Source organism: Sinocyclocheilus grahami, unplaced genomic scaffold (assembly GCF_001515645.1).
Source record: "Sinocyclocheilus grahami isolate Dianchi unplaced genomic scaffold, SAMN03320097.WGS_v1.1 scaffold92.1, whole genome shotgun sequence".
Taxonomy (NCBI): Eukaryota; Metazoa; Chordata; class Actinopteri; order Cypriniformes; family Cyprinidae; genus Sinocyclocheilus; species Sinocyclocheilus grahami.
Window position 1 is genome coordinate 3,666,260 of NW_015505271.1, and position 14,999 is coordinate 3,681,258.

The 14,999-nt window shown below is 37.4% G+C and overlaps 3 protein-coding genes across 5 annotated transcripts; 1 reads left to right on the forward strand and 2 right to left on the reverse strand.

Moving 5' to 3' along the window:
* Nucleotides 1–1,130: 1,130 nt before the first annotated feature.
* On the reverse strand, nucleotides 1,131–3,961 carry LOC107587410 (60S ribosomal protein L7a-like). Its single transcript, XM_016275206.1, has 5 exons — nucleotides 3,883–3,961; nucleotides 3,009–3,129; nucleotides 2,657–2,806; nucleotides 1,985–2,125; nucleotides 1,131–1,330 (listed from the first exon to the last, which is right to left on the reverse strand). The coding sequence occupies exons 1-5, from the start codon at nucleotides 3,883–3,885 to the stop codon at nucleotides 1,167–1,169; spliced, it is 579 nt and encodes a 192-aa protein (XP_016130692.1). The 5' UTR covers nucleotides 3,886–3,961; the 3' UTR covers nucleotides 1,131–1,166.
* med22 (mediator complex subunit 22) lies at nucleotides 3,946–13,504 on the forward strand. Of its 3 annotated transcripts, XM_016275203.1 has the most exons (6): nucleotides 3,946–4,020; nucleotides 4,606–4,760; nucleotides 4,854–4,934; nucleotides 5,013–5,221; nucleotides 9,938–10,134; nucleotides 13,431–13,504. In XM_016275203.1, the coding sequence occupies exons 2-5, from the start codon at nucleotides 4,638–4,640 to the stop codon at nucleotides 10,125–10,127; spliced, it is 603 nt and encodes a 200-aa protein (XP_016130689.1). In that variant the 5' UTR covers nucleotides 3,946–4,020; nucleotides 4,606–4,637; the 3' UTR covers nucleotides 10,128–10,134; nucleotides 13,431–13,504. The 3 variants fall into 3 exon arrangements, with proteins under 3 accessions (XP_016130689.1, XP_016130688.1, XP_016130690.1); XM_016275202.1 differs by lacking the exon at nucleotides 13,431–13,504 and having other exon boundaries at nucleotides 9,938–10,401; XM_016275204.1 differs by lacking the exons at nucleotides 3,946–4,020; nucleotides 13,431–13,504 and adding an exon at nucleotides 4,250–4,300 and having other exon boundaries at nucleotides 9,938–10,401.
* On the reverse strand, nucleotides 11,884–14,747 carry LOC107587408 (uncharacterized protein C9orf78 homolog). Its single transcript, XM_016275201.1, has 9 exons — nucleotides 14,592–14,747; nucleotides 14,366–14,425; nucleotides 14,120–14,171; nucleotides 13,918–13,988; nucleotides 13,745–13,822; nucleotides 13,420–13,617; nucleotides 13,164–13,300; nucleotides 12,683–12,781; nucleotides 11,884–12,581 (listed from the first exon to the last, which is right to left on the reverse strand). The coding sequence occupies exons 1-9, from the start codon at nucleotides 14,669–14,671 to the stop codon at nucleotides 12,487–12,489; spliced, it is 870 nt and encodes a 289-aa protein (XP_016130687.1). The 5' UTR covers nucleotides 14,672–14,747; the 3' UTR covers nucleotides 11,884–12,486.
* Between the last annotated feature and the right edge of the window lie 252 nt (nucleotides 14,748–14,999).

Sequence of the window (14,999 nt, forward strand, 5' to 3'; positions counted from 1 at the left end):
ATTTCATTAACTAATAGTTTCAAGTTTGGAGAACAGCTAACAGTCCCTCTTAAAGCGATTTGAACTCTTATACAAATCTCTAAATGTTCAGAAATCGGTTTTCTAATTGCATGTATTTTCTTAAGCTTTAAAAGCAACAAACACACTGAAACGTAAAAAGAACCAGTCAAACTTCAACCAGTTTTGTGGGAACATTTTTATTTATTAAACAAGACAGGAGCTCAGCCCAGTTTAGTAGCCAGCTCCTTGTTTTTCATTCAGACAGCACAATACCTGGTGGGCCAATAGGAGGGCAGACAAGAGTGACCTTGAGGAATGAACACATGCAATATGTCATCACATGGTTTGTTTAATTACACGCATTACTAATCTATTGTCATGCCTTAAAACAGAATCTGTTTTTATTTAAATCCTGCATTTACTATTGAATTGAAAAAGAAAAAGTTTAAAAACCATTTAGGAACTATTTGATTGTAATCTTAAAAATGAGCACGAGGTGAACTATTCTGTTGTTCTTCTTTTAGGTACGGATTGTGTGCAGCTACCTCCTACATGTGGTACGCAAAATTCATTAAGCGTATAGCTTTATGAAATATATTCAGCACTTTGCCCTTGTGGAATATACGCTTTAGAATTATAAAGCACTTATGTTGAACTTACTGTTAATAAAAACATGGATTTGTCAATTAGTTTGTGCATTGTTTTAATGCATTTCGTGGATGGATACAAAGCCTCGAGCAGTGGTTTTCAAGGGGCCACAGGATGAATGGTTTAAAAAAAATAAAATAAAAAAATACTAAAAAAAAAGTTTGGGAACCCCTGCTGATGGTTTCATTTAAATTTCATTAACTAATAGTTTCAAGTTTGGAGAACAGCTAACGGTCCCTCTTAAAGCGATTTTAACTCTTATACAAATCTCTAAATGTTCAGAAATCGGTTTTCTAATTGCATGTATTTTCTTAAGCTTTAAAAGCAACAAACACACTGAAACGTAAAAAGAACTTCAACCAGTTTTGTGGGAACATTTTTATTTATTAAACAAGACAGGAGCTCAGCCCAGTTTAGTAGCCAGCTCCTTTAAAAGAATCATTACAGAAATACTCCTGTGAAACATGTGGTTGTTGCTCAGGGTTAAAAAGCTCGTATTTTTGATCTTCAGTTTGAATTCAGGTGAAGAAATTCAAGACATCACTGCAGACAACCACAACATGATTTATGACTAGATGTATACATCCAGTAGAAAAACTCACCTCAATGGGATCCACATCGTGAGCAATAACGACCAGCTGTGCCTTCTTGCTCTCCACTAGTGTGGTCACTGTGTTCACACCTGAGAATGAACAAAAGTGTTAACAAACAGATATTAAAGCCACATGATATACAGCAGTTTTGCTCAACCAGGGCCCGGTAACCACTAGGGGGCTTTAGCAAACTTCCAAGGGCTCCCCATTAAAATTACTTGTTAATCTCAATTAAAATGCTAATAACCGTTTAATTTTATTACAACATAAGTACCAGAGGTACATATCAGCTTAGATAAGAGGGTCATCAAATATCGTCCTGGACAAAAGGTGGGCCTTAGAGTCAAAAAGGTTGAGAACAATGGAGAATGCAACTCGTAACTCCAGAAAGAGTTGGACCTTTCAGTGTCTTCAAAGTAAAGAGACTCTTTAAAAAGACCCACCTGCACGGACGACTGGTGGCCTCTTAGTGGGCACATCTCCCTTTCCAGCAGCCTTCTGTTCAGCACGAGCCAGCAGTCTCTGTTTCTTCTCCTGCTTGGTCTCGGGCCTGTACTTGTGGGCCAGCTTGAACAGCTGGGTAGCTACAGAAAGAATGTAAAGAGTTAACACTGGTGAAAACTTAGGTTATCGGTAATTTTACAGAACAGTTCAAAATGAATTTTAAACAGCAATAATAAAAATAAAAAAATTAAAAAAAAATATATATATATAAAACAGTGAGACTCTTTAAAAAGACCCACCTGCACGGACGACTGGTGGCCTCTTAGTGGGCACATCTCCCTTTCCAGCAGCCTTCTGTTCAGCACGAGCCAGCAGTCTCTGTTTCTTCTCCTGCTTGGTCTCGGGCCTGTACTTGTGGGCCAGCTTGAACAGCTGGGTAGCTACAGAAAGAATGTAAAGAGTTAACACTGGTGAAAACTTAGGTTATCGGTAATTTTACAGAACAGTTCAAAATGAATTTTAAACAGCAATAATAAAAATAAAAAATAAAAATATATATATAAAACAGTGCATCAGTGATCTTGGTGGAAGATTGTCTGCATTGCTGTTCAGATAGCAAATATTCTCACATCATCTGCACATTCGCAAAAGTTTAAAAAGCATTTAGAAGTCGACCAATATATAGTTTTCAATGATTGAGGCTTATATTTACTTTGTGGAATTAACGGCAAGACGCAACTATTTAATTCCTCTGCGAGACATACAATAATATCATGGTTAAGTCATTAGTTAATTTTCTAATTAATTACAGCACTCTTACATAAAGCAACTTTTCGTTCATATTATTGACTTAAAACAATTGTTGATTGATTGGTTATTGATGAAATCCACTATCCGCCAACCTCTACAAGCATCGTTGTATGAACAACAGCAGAAAGATGTAGGAGACTCCAGTCAAGCAAATAACTCACCAGTCTGGCGGTCCAGAGCCTGGGTGAACTGGTTGATCGCAGGGGGAACCTTCAGACGCTTGTAGAGGATGGCCCGCTGGCGTTGCAGCCGGACGTAACGTGGCCATTTCACGAATCGGGTCAGATCCCGCTTCGGCTGGATGTCCTGACCTGAAGATTAAAGTGCATGACTTTCATTAGCATTAGGGTCAACAAACTGTCAGTTGCTTTCAAGACACATGTGCATCAGCGATCTTGGTGGAAGATTGTCTGCATTGCTGTTAAGATAGCAAATATTTATAACATCATCTGCACTTATTTGACAGCTACACTTTAAATGACTGACCTCATCTGTGGTCCAGTTGTTACTCACCAATGCCAAAGTTCTTGGGCCTCTTCTCAAACAGGGGATTCACAACTTTCTTGGCCTCATGCTTCTTGGCCACTGAAGGGGCTGGTGCCACTTTCTTCCCCTTAGCCTTTTTCCCCTTAGGCTGTGAAGAGAAGCACAATACTTGAGCTCATCATCCAAAATGAGCAAAAACTTCAAGAGAAACACCATTTTGTGGCTTTTGCTCAGTTAAACAACAAAAAATGCGTTCTACACAAAGTTCAGGTGAAGAAATTCAAGACATCACTGCAAAAACCAACAAAATAAAGTCAAAACACACCACCTTAAGATGTGACATGCGTTGTAGCAACTTTACCACTTTAGCATCCAAGAGATACACGCGTACCCAACAACATTGCACTTTCACTAATCATACTTCGCAGGTTTTTAATTGATCAACAGGTGTATACCAGTGTACTATACAGCAGCGCTTGCGTGTTTAATATGCACCGCTGGGCCGATCGGATTCATTTTTGGCCTACAAACCAGTCCGCTAACAGGGTAGCATTCGCGTTGGAGCCCACGGTTAAGGTTTCTCATAATAATAAACATGTTATTAAAACCAGATCAGCAGTCAAGTGAGTCCGCATTGAACCTACGGATAATACCGTTTAACGGCTTACAGTCTAACGGCGCCACAACTCGAGGCGTCGGTGCTGACAGTAACCGATCACTACACAGCTCACATTCTTCTTTTAAACCCTTAAAATGATCGCAATTTTCATTCAGAGAGCAAGCGTTGGTGCTTTATTTCCAATAACCGATATTTTATGAGTCAGAGAACACACTACAAAACTGGATGCTAAAGGATTTTAAGCAAGTAGCGGCTTCCCAGTCAAAACCATCGGACACTCACCATGTTGGTTCAGACGGAAAGGAAGACGCAAAGGACTGTGGGGAATATAATTACCGCGATGACATCATCTGTACGCGACAGAACAAATGAGGGAGGCTCGTGTTTATTTGAAGAGATATTAAAAGAATGTTTGCAGCTGTGAGTAGCGAGTTTACTTGCGTTTAAGCTATAGCAACGACAACGTTTTTTTTTTACCTAATTAATTATTCATGCGTGGTGTATGGTTACAGAAACCTGCACGCGCTGTTTAGTTTTACAATCTGAGAAAATACTAAACAAAATGTCGAATGTTGACGGCAAATGAATTGACTTGTGTTGTGTTTTCGCTTCTATGCGTTTCTAAAAATAGACATTTTCACAGATAGACAAGCATTAAAAAGGCTGCGTCGCCGTCACGAACTGCATTTGTGCAGTCAATGTAATTGACCTTATAAATGTAAATAAAAACGGGTTTACAAATGTGTAACGTTAATGTGAAAGCTGACTCCCTAGGATTAATTACTACTAACTACTATACACTTTAAAGTATCAACCAGTATTAAACCACTATTAATAAATAGTGATAATTAATATATTAATAATTTTAAGATAATAAATATTAAAAAAACAGGCTGCAGTTATGTTGTGGAAATGTAGTAATGGCTGTTTATGATATGTATTTAGTAGCGGTTAGTGTGAACCAATTGCAATTCTAACAGTAATGTCGTGTTTCTGATCCTTTAGCACTGAGTCGAGTCTGACTGAAGGGCGCTGAGATGGCCACACAGAGAGTCCTCCCGCAAAGCAAAGAAACTCTTCTGCAGAACTACAACAAGAGACTTAAAGATGACATCAGGTCAATTCTAGACAATTTTACGGAAATAATCAAATCAGCAAAGGTATGTTGGTATGCATTTTGCTGTGTGACGTTCATATCAATATGATTTAGTTATGAGACATTGGGATGATAATCTGGTCATCTGATCTATCAGGTGGAAGAAGAGACTCAGGTTTCCAGAGCGACACAAGCTGAGCAGGACCACTATGAAATGCACGTGCGAGCTGCCAACATTGTAAGATCTGCAGTGATAGTACGATAATAAATAGGCATATCAGACTTGGATGACATTTACATGTGTAATATGTATTAGGTACGCGCAGGAGAGTCTCTCATGAAGCTTGTCTCAGACCTGAAGCAGTTCCTCATCCTGAATGACTTCCCTTCTGTCAACGAGGCCATCAGTCTCCGCAACCAGCAGCTGCGCACGCTGCAGGAAGAGTGCGACAAGAAGCTCATCTCCCTGCGTGATGAGATTGCCATTGACCTGTATGAGCTTGAGGAAGAGTATTACTCCTCCAGGTACAAATAGACCAGTGTTCCCAAAACGTGTGCAGTCACCTCTGCCTTCCCTTGCTTACCAAAGCCATACATTTGATATGTACATCATAAGAAAATAACACAGGGTGATTCATGGAGCTAAAGGCATTTTTAACTTGCACAATCAATTATTGGCTCCAACGGTTTTCATTTTGCTAAAATATCATGTGCTAACCATGTTGTTTTGCTATTTGTTTGATTACACCATCCCAGTTTGGTCCTCCATACACATAATCATATCATACTATTGTGCCTTAAAGGGTTTGTTCACTCAAAAATGAAAATTAGCCCATAAATTACTCGCCCTCAAGTCATCCTAGCTGTATATGACTTTCTTCTTTCAGACAAATCCAGTTGGAGTTATATAAAAAATTGTCTTTGATCTTTCAAGCTGTTTCATGGCACTCAGCGGGGGTTGCAGTGCATCAGTCCAAAAGCACTTAATTAAAAAGCGCCCATCCATAAAAAAAGTGTCTCACACGGCTCCGGGGGGTGAACAAAGGCCTCCTGTAGCGAATCGATGCGTTTTTGTAAGAAAAATATCTATATTCAAAACGTAATAATCACTTAAATGTAGCTTGCGCCAACAGTCCTACACGGATGCAGCTCTGGGCAGATGACGTATGAGGTCGGCTTTGCGCATGCGCCGCTCAGAAGTGACGCTCGCGGAAACGCAGCAGAGAGAACAAAACAACGGTCACTAATTAGAAGAACAAAACGAGGATTTGTAAAGAAGAATGTCGGAGGATTTCGATATAAGCCAAGAGGAGACTGGTTTTCCTTTGCTAAAGTAAGGAAACTTTGCTTCCGTTGCTCCTGTTAACAAACGTTGGTTTTCACGAGACTCACCGGCGCATACGCAGCACTGACCTCATACGTCATGCTCCCGGAGCTGCTTCCGTGTACAACTGTTGGCTAGCTCCTGTTAACAAATGTTGGTTTTCACGAGACTCACCGGCGCATACGCAGCACTGACCTCATACGTCATGCTCCCGGAGCTGCTTCCGTGTACAACTGTTGGCTATTATTGTTGATTATTACATTTTGTATTTGGATATTTTTCTTACAAAAACGCATCGATTCGCTACAGAAGGTCTTTGTTCACCCCCCGGAGCCGTGTGTTTTTTATGGATGGGTGCATTTTAATTAAGTGCTTTTGAACTGAAGCACTGCAACACCCGCTGAGTGCCAAGAAACAGCATGAAAGATCAAAGACCATTTTTAATTGAACTCCGACTGGATTCGTCTGAAAGAAGAAAGTCATATACACCTAGGATGACTTGAGGGTGAGTAATTTATGGGCTAATTTTCATTTTTGGGTGAACTAACCCTTTAATAAGAGTGTTCATTCTTGCAGGTAAGACTGTAACTAATGAAAGAGTACATTCTCTTTTGACCCAGCTCAGTCACGTAGTAAGACTCAATTACAAATTAGATACAGTAGGCCCTTGGGTTTTATTCCACTTGTCATATTTATAACAAGCCAGACATCATATCTTTTTCTGCAATGCTTCTAATATGGCAAATATATAGCAAAATCCACATAGTCATATCCATCCATATTGTAGTCATGCCAAAGACGATATCAAGCACTTTCAGTATAACTGGTTTTGCACAAGAAAATCCATCTGTTATACAAATTGAAGTGCATGTAAATATTTCTCCCCAGGTGCCTCAAACGATTATGTTTTAGAAGATTTACTTGCAATCAGGAATCAGGATGTGTATTTAGTCTCATTAGTGGTGCTGTTTAGAGTGAATTTTTATAGAGATTAGTATAGGATGATAAATCTGGATCTTTAGTGCTATGCAGAGATTTAAAAAGCACACCGGTTTAAACGTGAATAGTTATATGTGAAGAGACATTTTGGAAATAATTATGGAAATAATTGTATACATTTTTACAGTTTTTAAGAAAAATGTACATGTGAATTTAAATTTGAAATTGGATTGGGCACATTAATTTTGGATGCCTATAATCAATGTTGGGCTGCAAAATTCAAAGCACTTTAGAATTTGTAAAAAGTAATATATGGTGCTGTACGTATGGTAAAAATTACTTTAAGAATCATTAATTAGCTTACTGGAAGAAATATGTAAAGATGAAACTGAGATTTTCACTGTTTATTCATAAATGCAGTGATTTTTTTTTCTCTTAAACTAATTGAAGTTTGTGAAAACTGGGAAAATATTTTAGCTTTCAGAGGCCATATGTGTCATGTTCAAAATTTAATATTGATCATTTTTGGAGTTTTTGATTTTCTCAGTGGTTGGAAATTGCACTACGCTTTGTTTCTTTGTGGTGACATATTTAGCAGACACAGTGTTGGTCACATTAGTACCTGTTGAAAACGTGTAAGAATATTTGTCAGTTTTTTCACAAATCAACTGATTTCAAATTTCATAAATAAACCCGAGAGAAACTAGAGCACATTTAGTGTCTGATCTATTATTTGCTCACCTCTGATTTGGAATTTTTATTTTCTGCCTCTGCTGAGTGCATAATCTAAATTCTCTGCTGCTTACAGCCTTTTGCTTTTCATCTGTTGAGCAATTATATTATTAGAGACTACACACATCTGTTCAGTGCAAAGACAGACAGCAAACAGAAGAATAATGCCACGTGACCACACGGTTCCATTCATGTCAGTAGCAATCCTGAAATAATGCTTTTCACAGCTTCTTTCCTTGCTTGTGCTTTCTCTGGTTTTCCTTTGCTAAAGTAAGGAAACTTTGCTTCCGTTGCTCCTGTTAACAAACGTTGGTTTTCACGAGACTCACCGGCGCATACGCAGCACTGACCTCATACGTCATGCTCCCGGAGCTGCTTCCGTGTACAACTGTTGGCTATTATTGTTGATTATTACATTTTGAATATGGATATTTTTCTTACAAAAACGCATCGATTCGCTACAGAAGGTCTTTGTTCACCCCCCGGAGCCGTGTGTTTTTTATGGATGGGTGCATTTTAATTAAGTGCTTTTGAACTGAAGCACTGCAACACCCGCTGAGTGCCAAGAAACAGCATGAAAGATCAAAGACCATTTTTAATTGAACTCCGACTGGATTCGTCTGAAAGAAGAAAGTCATATACACCTAGGATGACTTGAGGGTGAGTAATTTATGGGCTAATTTTCATTTTTGGGTGAACTAACCCTTTAATAAGAGTGTTCATTCTTGCAGGTAAGACTGTAACTAATGAAAGAGTACATTCTCTTTTGACCCAGCTCAGTCACGTAGTAAGACTCAATTACAAATTAGATACAGTAGGCCCTTGGGTTTTATTCCACCTGTCATATTTATAACAAGCCAGACATCATATCTTTTTCTGCAATGCTTCTAATATGGCAAATATATAGCAAAATCCATATAGTCATATCCATCCATATTGTAGTCATGCCAAAGACGATATCAAGCACTTTCAGTATAACTGGTTTTGCACAAGAAAACCCATCTGTTATACAAATTGAAGTGCATGTAAATATTTCTCCCCAGGTGCCTCAAACGATTATGTTTTAGAAGATTTACTTGCAATCAAGAATCAGGATGTGTATTTAGTCTCATTAGTGGTGCTGTTTAGAGTGAATTTTTATAGAGATTAGTATAGGATGATAAATCTGGATCTTTAGTGCTATGCAGAGATTTTAAAAGCACACCGGTTTAAACGTGAATAGTTATATGTGAAGAGACATTTTGGAAATAATTATGGAAATAATTGTATACATTTTTACAGTTTTTAAGAAAAATGTACATGTGAATTTAAATTTGAAATTGGATTGGGCACATTAATTTTGGATGCCTATAATCAATGTTGGGCTGCAAAATTCAAAGCACTTTAGAATTTGTAAAAAGTAATATATGGTGCTGTACGTATGGTAAAAATTACTTTAAGAATCATTAATTAGCTTACTGGAAGAAATATGTAAAGATGAAACTGAGATTTTCACTGTTTATTCATAAATGCAGTGATTTTTTTTTCTCTTAAACTAATTGAAGTTTGTGAAAACTGGGAAAATATTTTAGCTTTCAGAGGCCATATGTGTCATGTTCAAAATTTAATATTGATCATTTTTGGAGTTTTTGATTTTCTCAGTGGTTGGAAATTGCACTACGCTTTGTTTCTTTGTGGTGACATATTTAGCAGACACAGTGTTGGTCACATTAGTACCTGTTGAAAACGTGTAAGAATATTTGTCAGTTTTTTCACAAATCAACTGATTTCAAATTTCATAAATAAACCCGAGAGAAACTAGAGCACATTTAGTGTCTGATCTATTATTTGCTCACCTCTGATTTGGAATTTTTATTTTCTGCCTCTGCTGAGTGCATAATCTAAATTCTCTGCTGCTTACAGCCTTTTGCTTTTCATCTGTTGAGCAATTATATTATTAGAGACTACACACATCTGTTCAGTGCAAAGACAGACAGCAAACAGAAGAATAATGCCACGTGACCACACGGTTCCATTCATGTCAGTAGCAATCCTGAAATAATGCTTTTCACAGCTTCTTTCCTTGCTTGTGCTTTCTTTCCCTGTTCATTCATATGTTGTGTGAGTTTGTTTCTGTAATGAGTGAATGAATGTGCAACGTCATTCATTCATACTCCTAATGGCTTTTTGGGTGTTTTAGGCAGAAGTGGACAGAAGAAATGTTAGTTTGTGTGTAACGTGTGTGTGTGTGTGTATAACGTTTCTAGCTGTGGACAGTGGGATGGTGTTGAGTTGCCACTTTGTGAGGCCTTTCATCGGCAGGACAGTTGGGGGTCCCCTGAGATGACCTCTGACCCCTCACGTGCCAACCCAGAGGATTCAGACAACTTGGGGTCGCAGGAGTCCATGCAGCGTCACCTCAACAGCCACGGCAGCAGCACTAGTGAGCAGTCATGAAATACTGGTGGCTTCCTTCATAGTCCAGTTAGATTACACAGCTAAGCAATTTACCATCATAATAAGCCCCATCTTAAACCACCAGCTGCAGACTGCAAATCTAAACAATTACTTGAATTGATAATGTGATTTTGTCCTGCAAATATGACACTGAATTAATGCTGAGAACTACTGTAGTTGGGTAACATGCTACATTGGTATAATGAAGTGTTTGCCTTTCTATCTGTATACAACTAAGTTTAATGTCTCTGAGTGATATTACAACTATGCTACACTTTATTTTCATTATTGTTCTTCAAAAAACTACAACTTGTTTAGGCAAGTGGTGTTTTGGATGCTAAAAGAAAACCTCTCTGTAAACATGCTGCATACATTTCGGAGTAAATTTAGCTGTTACACTGACATTTTATTGTGTTACATAGTATATGTGCACTGTAATGCTCTTCACTTTTTCAAAATGTGACTGCCAAGGAAGTGTTCTATTTTTGTCTTTATATATATATATATATATATATATACACACACACACACACACACACATCCAGTCAGATACTTGTGATACATGTAAAATAGACATTTGTGACCCTGGAGCACAAAACCAGTCTTAAGTCGCTGGGGTATATTTGCAGCAATAGGCGAAAATACATTGTATGGGTCAAAATTATTGATTTTTCTTTTATGCCAAAAATCATTAGGACATTAAGTAACGATCATGTTCCATAAAGATATTTTGTAAATTTCCTACTGTAAATATATCAAAACGTAATTTTTGATTAGTAATATGCATTGCTAAGAACTTCTTTTGGACAACTTTAAAGGAGATTTTCTCAATATTTAGATATTTTTTTTTGCACCCTCAAGATTCCAGATTTTCAAATAGTTGTATCTCGGCCAAATAAGACATTTGTGACCCTGGAGCACAAAACCAGTCTTAAGTCGCTGGGGTATATTTGCAGCAATAGGCGAAAATACATTGTATGGGTCAAAATTATTGATTTTTCTTTTATGCCAAAAATCATTAGGACATTAAGTAACGATCATGTTCCATAAAGATATTTTGTAAATTTCCTACTGTAAATATATCAAAACGTAATTTTTGATTAGTATTATGCATTGCTAAGAACTTCTTTTGAACAACTTTAAAGGAGATTTTCTCAATATTTAGATTTTTTTTTTTGCACCCTCAAGATTCCAGATTTTCAAATAGTTGTATCTCGGCCAAATATTGTCCCATCATAACAAACCATACATCAATGGAAAGCTTATTTATTCAGCTTTGAAAAAAATGTATCCTTATGATTGGTTTTGTGGTCCAGGGTCACATTTATCGAAGAAGATACAAGAAACATTGTACACAGGACAATGATGCCTTAGTCCCCTTCAAAGGTGATTTTAGTTTTGGGAAAAGTCACAAGGTGCTAAATCTGTGCTGTAGGGGGCCGAGTCACCTGGGTGATCTGATGTTTCGCCAAAAAACTACACGAGATGTGACGCACAGGTGGGCACATTGTCATGATGGAATTGCCAATCACCGGTTGCCCATAGCTATGGCCGTTTTCATCATATTACATCTCTCATCTCGTATTTTTCATTTTACATGGCTGGATACTTTCCGAACAGCCTATTTTATTGCTGTGCTACCTTAGCACAACCTTACCATTTTATATTGGTAAAAGACATCCAAGCGAAAACTTAAGGGAAGGTAACATTGTAACTCTAATAGAGGTTATAATATTATTTTTATTTCATTAGCAAAGTCTGTAGAATAAAAAATAGCCTTTACTAAAACAATGAAGTTTGATTAATATAAAGTCAATTGATCAGCTGTATGATATAGCAGTTAGGAGGAAAGCTTTGGCCCTAAGTGGAGATATAACACACCCTCTGAACTATGCCTTTGAACTGTTACCATCTGGGCGCCGTTATAGGACACTGAAGGCAACTAAAGCAATATATAAACAAACGTTTGTGCCAAGTGCAATAAGTCTCTTGAACAAAGGGTAGGACTGCATTGTTTTTAGGAGGGATAAATGTATTAAGTATTTATTTGATGTGATATGTTAATTGTATTGTTATTGTTGAATGTTAAGCGAGACCAAAGACTAATTTTCAGCCAAGGAAACTGAAACACGTTATAATGCATTAACATGCTGCACGGTACATTAAAATGAAACCAACATGTTCTTCTGCTTTATAAAGTTTGCAAAGATAACCAATGTTTTGGGGGAAGATTTCTTGTAAGATGTTTATGACTATATGCAAGCTATGAAGACATTTTTAAATACAGTAAAAAATATTTACATTTCTCATTTTACAGAAAAAAATGGTCCATTCAGGGGACTGTAGCAAAGGTGGAGGATTAGTATCGTCGGTTCATCTTCTTGAATTTCTCATAGTGGTAGTCATCTGTGGCCTTCTCATTATTAGGCCTCTTGCGGTAATTGGGTGGTGAAGCTGGAGAACGAGAAGAGATGTAAACACAAAACACAATATAAATCCAACAAATGCAGATCTATGTGTTATTTAAGCAAAACATGATATTGTTATGATCTTACCCTCAGGCGCAGGGTTCTCAGTGTCTCCTACTCGTAGTGGCCTGGCTTTGGGTTCTTCTCTGTGCCGTCTCTGGGGAGCGTTTACATCCTCATGATAGACTTGAAGGAACAAATACAGAAAATGACTTAATCGTTGTCCTTTAGGGAAGGATAGCAAATATTTCAAATATTGAAATCATTTCACTTGTAATGAGTAAGCAACTGAATATGAATAATCCTTGGTTAGTAATCTCCAAACCTAAAGGTTATGCAGAGATAGAGCTGTAACTCATAAAATGTTTGGATTAAATGCAGATGTAAATGATAACCTTGATGAAAAACAAATACTACTTCTGAATATAAAATACATAGAGGTTACTGATTCTTTAGAAAGATAAGAAAATAAATAATTGTGTGAAGACAAGCGTATCGATGTACGAGCACTAAGCACATGACCTTAAAATACAAAAAGCTGGTTGGTCAGATATTTGTGTGCACTTACAGCGATTATGCTGGACGTAATTTACTGCAATGTTAGTGGGAACAAAGGAGGTCCTGCTGTCCTTCTTTTTATTCCTCTGCTCAGCAAGCAGCTTTGCTTTGGCTTCTTCTGTGCTGATGATGTTCTTTATCTTTGCACTGATAAGAAAGTAGAAAAAAAGGTTTTGATGCTGACATCCATAGCTAGGTGGACTAGAGAAAATTCTCAGATGTGATCAAAGGAAAATGTCTTTGAATTAGTTCTGGTCTTTACTTACTCTATCCCCAGATCCACCTCTGGAATTCCACTCAGCATTTGATTGGACAACATCTCCTCTGTCTTTTTGGCAGAATTGACACGGATGCTCTCTGGAAGCTCGTACAGGAGGTCCTCTGGATTCTTCACCTTCACTTTCTGCTCTTCCGCCTCCACCATCCCTTTCTTTTTCTTTAATTCGGTCTCAATGTACTTCATCCTGAATGAAATAGCATATAAGGAGAGAGAGAGAGAAATAATATAAAGAATGGAGGCAAACAAAAACAAAACCATCATGTAGAAAGACAAAGAATACAGATGGTTTGCGCGTACACATATGCACTTACATGTCTGCATCTTCATCTCGTCTGTTAGTCTCAGCAGAAAAAGAGGTACCGAGATTCAGGTCATTTTCATCTGCTGTCCTGTAGTGGAGAGAAAATGTTAATTATTTCACTTATAAAATACAGAAACATCAACTTTAAATGAACAGCAAACATGACTCCATAATACCACTAACATGTCTCGATTTCTATCTTTCACTTTCTTCATGTCAACAACACCTCCAGTCTTCAGTTTAAATGGGTCATCCTAATGCACACAACGGAGTGGCAATATTGTACCCATTAAATCATACATTTACTGTAACAGTGCAAGACCTTCATTGTAATACAAAATGTAGTTTGCGTTAAAAAAAACAACAACAACAACAAAAAACCTGCCTCAAGCTCAGACTCCAAAGGAAGCTTCTCTCCTACAAGTAACGTTGCAATGCTGGAGGAACACAATGGAAAGCAGCATATATTATTTCGACTTTTAATCAAACATAATTGAATGGACAAATTATTTTAAATAGTTAATTAAAACTTGGAAATTAAACAATGCAAAAAAATAAGACTTGTGCAAACGTGTAAGACTGTCATATTGGTACAAAAATAAATAGCATTGCAAATAGACGTGTTACCAACCTTACTCCATGCTGCCTTTTTCGTAAACTTTGAAGCTCCTTGGCTTCATCCAGTTTGGACCTTAGAAAACATGTTTACATTTAACATTTTTAAATATATTCTCACACATGAACAGGCGTCTGCATGTGGCTTCTGAATGAATTTGACACTTAAACCTTACATAAATATTTTTTCTACAGTCATGTTCAGTTACTCTATTTGGCCTTAATTTGATAAACATATCTACCTGACCACGGCTTTTGTCTCAGCATCTTCCTCGTCAGATGAATCCTCCTTCCTCCTCCTAAAATTTTTACCTGGGGGCATGATTTAAAAAAACGCCGAATTGTTTAATGTTCAGCGACGGACCGCTTTCCTCACATTTCCCGAAACTTCCGCTGACGTCACAATCTCGGCATTAACAGCTGATCTGAGATCAGCTCGTCTTTTTTCCATACGAACGTTTAACGGTGCAAAGCGACTAATTGGGAATGAAGAGGCTGGTTCAAGATCAGCTACTGCTATGACAATGAAAAAAAAACCGAAGTAAAAATAATAACAAAACAATTAAAAACAACAACTCCTAAAACAAATAGCATGTAAACTGTATTAGTTTAAGTGAATTAAAAATCGTTTTTGATCAGATGAAAAAAGC